This window comes from Sinocyclocheilus rhinocerous, unplaced genomic scaffold, assembly GCF_001515625.1.
Source record: "Sinocyclocheilus rhinocerous isolate Xijiao unplaced genomic scaffold, SAMN03320098_v1.1 scaffold2358, whole genome shotgun sequence".
Lineage (NCBI taxonomy): Eukaryota > Metazoa > Chordata > Actinopteri > Cypriniformes > Cyprinidae > Sinocyclocheilus > Sinocyclocheilus rhinocerous.
This window is the reverse complement of record NW_015627543.1, coordinates 458,786-466,822: the sequence shown is the minus strand read 5'-3', so window position 1 is coordinate 466,822 and position 8,037 is coordinate 458,786. Positions and strand designations below refer to the sequence as shown.

Genomic DNA, 8,037 nt, shown 5'->3' with positions numbered 1-8,037 from the left:
CTGGAAGACTTTGGGCTTGTGATGTCAATTGTTGTTTTTATGTTTATTCATGTTTGTTTATGTAATGCAGGGATTCCCAAAGTTTTTTGTCATCCAAACCCCTTTGACATGAAATATTTACTTGAAATATCTCTGAGGAAGTAATATTTCAATAATTTAACAATACATTCACATGTTTACAGTTCAATGACTCTTAATAGTCACATTGACATGCAGGTAAACAAATAATTTATTTTCTATTTTTAGTGTTCAAGTGTTTAAATCATTTATTTTGAATTTTTATGATTTGATCAATGAAATGAAAAGTGTAGTGTGACCGACCCTTCCCATAAAACAGGAACAATTTCTTCAACATGTCAACACAGAGAAAATAAACTGTTTTTCATGGGGTGTTTATATTGTTTTGTTTGCATCTCTTGCCTTCTTCTGCTGACTCTCCTCCTCTATAGGAACAGTGTTGTGAGTCCTGTGGTCTCCTTCAGTGCAGGACAGACACACACTCGTCTGATCATCTCTGCAGAACAGCTCCAGAGGTCTCTCGTGTTTCTGGCATATATAATCCTCCAGATTTTCCACAGCGTTGATCAGTTTGTGTTTCTTTAGACGTGGGACTCTGTGATGAGGCTCCAGGTGAGTCTCACAGTAAGAGCTTTGACACGTCAGGCAGGACTTCACAGCTTTCTGCTTTCTTCCATCACAGATGTCACACAACACCTCAGATCTTCCTCGATTGAGCTTCTCCTTAAAGTGCTGCACAACCTCTCTGAGTGTTGTATTAATCTTGAGATCAGGTATTTTTCTGAACTTTCTTTTACAGAATGGACAGAAGCAGGTCTGTGTGTTTGTCCAGCACTTGTTCAGGCAGGTTCTGCAGAAGTTGTGTCCACATGGAGTGCTGACTGGATCAGTGAACACATCCAGACAGATGGAGCACTGGAGCTCCTCATTTAGTGGACCGCTGGAGGATGCCATGACTGAAAAAGAGTAGGTAATGACAATATATCAACTACATTGCTGAACAGAGCAATTTTGATAATGTTAATGATGTGATCCGAGTCGAGTTTGTATATGGATGTTATGTTTTAAAAAATTATTAACTAACTAAAAACTTTTCTAACAATGTAAATGATGAACTACTGTTAATATCAGAGTCAAAGCAGCCATAGAGAAATATGTGGCACTGGTTTCTGACTTGAATTTAAGACAGAGTTGATGAATGTCAGTCTCACTGAGCCTAAGCTCCGCCCCTAACTTCCTGTCTGAGACTGCTGGTCTGGTGTTTCTGATGACCCTGTGGCACTGCAATGGGATATTATTGGGTGGTAGTAGAAGAAAGTAAATAAAGACACTAAATACATTTTTACAACAAGTTTTAAAACAATAATTTAATAATAGGCCTATCACAAAAACGCATTTTATATATGAAAGACAAGACAGAAAAAAGGAAGTGTAATATTTCAAACATATACCCCACTAAACAAACACATGCATACACCAGATGTCATTTTTGTTTAACAGAGTTATGATTTTCACTTCACTCTGTCGGAAGTTCAAGTACTTCCTGTTTCTGCTGTCTCTAAACTGACAGCACACTTGAAACTTTGATTTACAGTCACTCAATTGGCGGACATACTTTTACTAACACTCTGATACTGCTTTATGCTATAAACTACCGAACAATTTTTTTCATTTCCATCACTTACCTGTGAGTGAATATCAGATCTGATAGTTAATTTTCGAGTTTCTGAATAGAAATTTTCTTGTTTGACGAAGCTTCCTGTTAATCTGTTAAGTTTCACTTTCACTGTGCAGACCGATCCGCAAGAGTTTCTGTTTACAGTCGGGGGCGGAATTGAAAGCGGAGATGTGAAGTCGGACACTTTCTGAAGTGAATTAAATGCAATAATATTTGTCAAATACACAGACGTTTCAGAGATATTTTCATGAAGCAACAGAAACACTTTTCATGAACTGTTTAATACACCACAAAATTAATGTACAAGAATAAATATAAATATTAATGGGTCAATATATAGCTACTTTTATCAGTGTTATTTGATAAACATGACTCAATATAACATTGAGACTACAAGAAAAGAGCTTTACTGTTATAAAAACCCAGATTTGTGAGCATTAGTGGAACTGAAGGTGTCAGAATAAGCGTGAAACAGCCATGTCGTCATCAGAGCTCCTGTAGCCGCTCTGGAGAAGCTTCGTCGGCTGAGGCCCTGTACCAAATGGCACACTTCATGTGTTCTTGCACTCTTGTAGACTTGTGCTCATGAGCGCCACCTTTGTGGCCGCTATGCGCTCTTGATGCGCACTGCTGCTGTGCCCGCACTGAGGTGAGCTCCGCAGCAGACTTTTATCCGACAGTCAAAGCGGCATTACGTCACGAAAGTGTGGACTCAGGAAGATCACATGGGTTTAAGGTGTGATTTGGGCGCTGTGTCAAGTCAAACAAAATTTCTAACTGGCATGCACTGCATCAAGTCAGCTACCAATCAGTCTGCGCAGCGCTGCATTAAGTCAAACACACCTTTTCACTCACCTGCAGTAATGTCATACTCTAGCTCTGCCCATAATCATGAATATGAAACCGTTTCTAATTCAATCCTGCTGAGTGTGTAAACTGTAAGAAACCTGTAGAGTATTTGTTTCGTTTTGGCTAGTCCCTTTTTAGAAACTGCACACACTGAATATGTTTTAAAGGGAAATCTTTATGGGTCTCTTATAACGATAAAACAATCAAATACATAAAGGCTTTTGAAAAATAGCAAATTTACATTATTTAGTAAACTGATTTCCCCTCTCTAATAATACATATATACAGGGGCGATTCTAGGATTTTTTCAACTGGGGGGCACAAGAGGGGCCACAACTAATACAGAGGGGCCAATCTTATATTGTGTATTTATATGTAGAACTGTAGATATCTGAATCATTTAAAGTTCAGTAAGCTTTAAAATCAGCAATAAACAGAGATACCTTATCAATTAATAGCATTTATTCACTGCTGTAAATCAGAACAGTCAAATACAATTTGTATGAACTTTTCACGTTTAAGAAGTGAAAAACTGTAATAAAAGAATCCAATCTATGAATAGAGTGCAACTCACAAAAATAATAAAACTCAACATTAAGTTATATAAACTTTACACAAATCCTCACAACAAGGGCAAAACAAAAAGTCCAGGTTTCAGAAAATAATAGAACAGCTTTATTTATACAAATGCAGAGTTCTATTAATCATTCATATAATAAATACACAATTAAGGAATTAACAACTTTATAAATTAAATAGAATAATAAAAAATAGTTTATTTATAGTTTTATTCACATCCTAGTAATTTTTAAATTGATATTCTGATCATATTTTTCCAAGCACATTTTACCAGTAACTACTATTAATTTTGTTTAATCATTTATAAGTGATACATAATTGTCCATGAAAGCTGGAAGTGAAAATCTCTTTATATTCAGGTGTGCAGAATTATTAGGCAATTTTTCTTTTACAGATAAAATGAGCCAAAAAAGAGATTCAACTCAGACTGAAAAGTCAAAAATGATTAAATGCCTATGAGAAGGATGCAATACTAGAATTTTCAAAGTTAAGGCATGACGGTTGGACGGCTAAATGTCAAAAACATGTGGAGAAGAAAAGATGCATGTTAACTGGAAAATAATTAGGAATTAAGGTGAAGAATTAGGTGTGAAATCACCAGGAACCATTTAGTCTCCAGCACCATCATTTTCCAGAACTGCAACCTTCCTGGAGTCTCCAGAAGTGCAATGTGTCAGATTCTCAGAGACTTAAAAAATGACCCTGAGTTAAGAATAACAAGCGGAAGTGTTGTGAAATACACGAAGATTGTTTTTTTTATAGGCTTTATGGACAGATAAGTTGAGAGTAACTCTTGAAGGACCAGCACCACATCCTCTTGTACCACTGTTTGAAGAATTTATCTTCCAGAATCTGCCAGTACATTTTGGGAGTTCATTTGTCCTCAATCTCTGCAAGACAGACTTTTCAGGATAAGAGATGGACTAAAAATGAACTCCCAAAACTTACTGGCAGATTCTGGAAGACAAATTCTTGAAAGAGTGGTATAAGAGGATGTGGTGCTGGTCCTTCACGAGTCACTCTCAACTTATCTGTCCATAAAGCCTATACAAAAATTAAAAAAATTCAGTCTTCATGTATTTCACATCACTTCCAGTTTTACAAATGAGGATATCCACAAATTGAGGTTTTTGCCGATTTTGTCAGGTTTTGCTCACTTTTGGGTACAAATTTGTCCCCAAAATATGGTTAAGTACACACACACACATATTATTCCACCCAATCAGCTTATCTTCGTAAAATGGAACGGCTTCTTAACTCTCAAGTGCTCAGTCAGCGTGTTTATCGAGTGAAAATCTGTGTTGAACGCCTCTCACACACATACTGGCATGTAAAATCTAAGAATTTATTAGCCAATGGCTAATGTTAGACATTATTTAGTCGCCCAGAGTAAGATTTAATCGTATATGCGAGTGGTTGCAAGGTCCAGCTCGGTTCAGTTTAAAGTGTCTGTGCAGTCAAGTCGACGATATCTCTGGAAATTAAGTGTCCTCGAATTGTGAGGAATGTTTGTCCATACTGTATATAATAAAAGTCAATGGTGATCAAAATAGAGCTTGATTTGTTTTCCACTGCCTTTCATTACAGTGGACAAAAGCATTTTCTTTTTCTTTTCTTTGTTTCATGGAAGAAAGGAAATCATGAAGGTTAGGAATAACATGAGGAAGAGTAAATGATGACAGAAACTAAATATGTGTGAAAGGTTTAAAGCACTAAGTTTCTAAACGAAACGTTAAATTTGACATTGGTCACATTATTGAAACTACAAAACGTGCTATTAATGATTATTAACAAGGTTTATAAAACACAAGCTACACATACAAAATATCTTAATAATCTCTAGATATTAGTCAAATAATCCATAAGAAACAGATGCATACCCATACATGTGGTTAACGAAGTTCGAGGTCAAGCTCGGGTTGCAAATTGTGCATACCCCAAAATTTGTTTGTAGATTCTCTCTACGTTACCCCTATATATTGTTCTGTGTTTGCACAGCGTCATGCAGCCGCATAGATCTGACCAGAGGCCTCTGTGGCTTGCATTTTGTATAAGCTATTGTCGCAAAGTTAAAAAAAATTTTTTTGTTTTGTTTAATTATAATTCTTATAAAGTCATATCGAGTCAAGCGATATTTAATTTAGAGTTCTCAAATCAAAGTCAAGTTATTAGAAATCTTTAAATTCGCAAGTGCAGTCACGTAACGTTAACTCAAGACAGGAAAACCCTGATTGTGTTAATTATTTATTATGCATTACATTCAGGCACAGAGCATTCTGATTATTATCTTGGTCTAGGAACTAACATCAAACCTGGTCTGTCCTAACACTGAAAGACGGTACCAAAATCTAGCGCTGCAACAACTCGCTAATTGAAAAATAATAATAAGGAACAGGGACGCGGAAGTAACTTAGGGGTGCTGAGGGGGCTGCAGCACCCCCTGTTTTCACATGGTTGCAAATGTGACGGCAAGTTTGTTCATTTAAATTTATTCAGTTTTAGCATTTAAAAATGTATTTGTAATGATCTCTGAAATGTAAATTGTAAGTCGGCCATAACAAACCCATGTTTATCTTTATAAACATGATTAATTTTACTTGTGATGTTTTCTATATGGGATGATTAGCCTAATCCTCATGAACACGTGACGCTGGCGTGTGGTATCAGACATGAACAATACAGAATGCGAACAAGATTAACTTTAATACAAGAAAGTACCGATACATCACTTAAAATGTACTCAAGTAAAAGTAAAAGTACACAATTTTTAAACTACTCAAAAAAGTACAATTACTGATAAAAACTACTTAATTACTGTAACGTGAGTATTTGTAATTCGTTACTTCACACCACTGAAGAGCACCATCTTGCAATATCACAGCGTGCGACATCACGGGGGTTGGTTTGCTCCGTAGGCTAGTGAAGTAATATAAGCATTTCTTTACCTTTTGAACACACACTTGTTTTGAAATGGAGCAAGGCGAACTTGAAAGGACTGTTGAGCCCATAATAAGTGCAATTGCTTATGCATTTGAGCCGATACGTCGAGGGGAAGGCGAACAGTACTAACGTTAAGGGTGAAAGAAGTCGTGAACCTGCTTGTAATATGCTCATCTGCGGGTGATTGCATTTTAGCATCAGTTTCCATAGTTGCTCGAGCTCACGTGCCGTAAACCCGCACATTTCTTTTTTTTAAACATGTCCGCCTCACGAGTTCATGGATAGGCATAGCTTTGAAAGCTGAGATGATGTCGACTTTTGCCAGCCAAGTGCTAAGACCCATGATTTTTTTTTTCTTTCATATTGATTGCATGATCAATGTCCTCCTATTGAGAGAGAGAATTTATCAAGAGCAATCGAGGTGATTATGCTTGAAAACGGAGAGTTATGCGGAGCTGACAGAAGGTGTTTCTTACCCCAGAATTTTCCTAGTAGCCACTCCAATGGGCTAATGCAAAACTGAGAAGGCGGGGCATCGAAAGGGCTGATCATGAACCCTTGTTTAATTCTCACCGCCTATGGGGGAAAGCTGAACAGATTATCTCAGTGAAATGGCTGAATGTAATGAAAATTCAGAAAAATGGCAACTTTTGATGTCCACATTCAAGGATTTACGATTGCTGTAGCATTTCTGTCGTAAAGAAATGTCCAAATATTAAAGATTAAGTGGACATTTGAATTAATGTTGTTTAGCCAAATTAAAAAACCACAACTTGACCCCAAAGAACTAGTTAATTACAGACCGATCTCGAATCTGTCAAGTCTGTTCATGCCTCGTCAAGTCAAGTCAAGTCTGTGTCTCTAGTCTTCGTTTATTGTTTGGATGTTTGGATCACTGTAAATAAAACTGCACTTGGGTCCTTCACTACGCTCGACTTCAGTGGACTGATTCGTTACAGAATACACGACCATTAAAATGAACCCAGCAGTTTCACGCCTCCTCTGCCTTCGTCAAGGTGACAGGCCTATAGAGGATTATGAGCCTCTTCATATCCCGACCGTCATGTCTGGAGTTGTTCACGTCACGCCTGCTACTCCAGGGTCTGCTCACGTCACGCCTGCCAAGCCACAGCCTGCACACGTCATGTCTGCTACGCCACAGCCTGCTCACGTCACGCCTGCTACTCCAGGACCTGCTAACACCATGCCAGTGTAACGAGTTATAGTGAATACAGTTTGAATGTAAAATATTGCTTTTTCACTAAAATCCTTTCTATTGTATTACGGATTTATTTGTTATTGTATTATTGATTTATTTCTGTTTTTCTTTGAGCAATATTTGTGATTCTGCTGTTCCTGTTTAGAGACTTTTATTTTGAAAAATTCTCATGGCGCTCTATTGACGCCATTTTCAAGTGAGTGCGCGCTTCTCTTCAGTTCGCATTGTATATGCTGGGGAGAGGTAAGCGTTTGTCAGAGCTCTTCATTTTATAAGTGAATTAAGTTTGCAAAGTGTATAAATCGACTAAATATTATATTGTAAATGGTACTGAGACTATATGCAGTGTTCTGTTATAAGTTTAATGCGCGAGTGGATTAAGAATGTGAAGTTATATCGTGTGGGCCGTTTTGAGTCATTAATTAGCTAACAAATAGTATATCATACAGGAATGCCTTTATGGAATGCTCAAGAAAGAGAGATATGAACTTTATTCATGTTAATCCACAGGTATTTCACTCTTATTGTTTATTTTCTTCTTTTTATATTCTTGTACTGTGTTAATACTATAATGTTTCAGTGTTAACAGTGTCTTTCTCAATTGTTGCACAAAGTGAGTTCGCATTGTATATGCTGGGGAGAGGAATGTCTTTATGGAATGCCCAAGAAAGAGAGATATGAACTTTATTCATGTTAATCCACAGGTATTTCACTCTTATTGTTTATTTTCTTCTTTTTATATTCTTGTACTGTG

General features: G+C 37.0%; 1 protein-coding gene across 1 annotated transcript in view; it reads right to left on the bottom strand.

Moving 5' to 3' along the window:
- LOC107730692 (E3 ubiquitin-protein ligase TRIM39-like) overlaps nt 1–1,778 on the bottom strand; it is a 7,262-nt gene extending 5,484 nt beyond the window's left edge. The window contains exons 1-2 of the mRNA XM_016541568.1: nt 1,704–1,778; nt 421–974 (exon numbers count right to left, since the gene is read on the bottom strand). Of these exons, the coding sequence (XP_016397054.1) occupies nt 421–972 (552 nt within the window). The 5' untranslated portion in view covers nt 973–974; nt 1,704–1,778. The remainder of the gene's footprint in view (nt 1–420; nt 975–1,703) is intronic.
- Nucleotides 1,779–8,037: the final 6,259 nt, after the last annotated feature.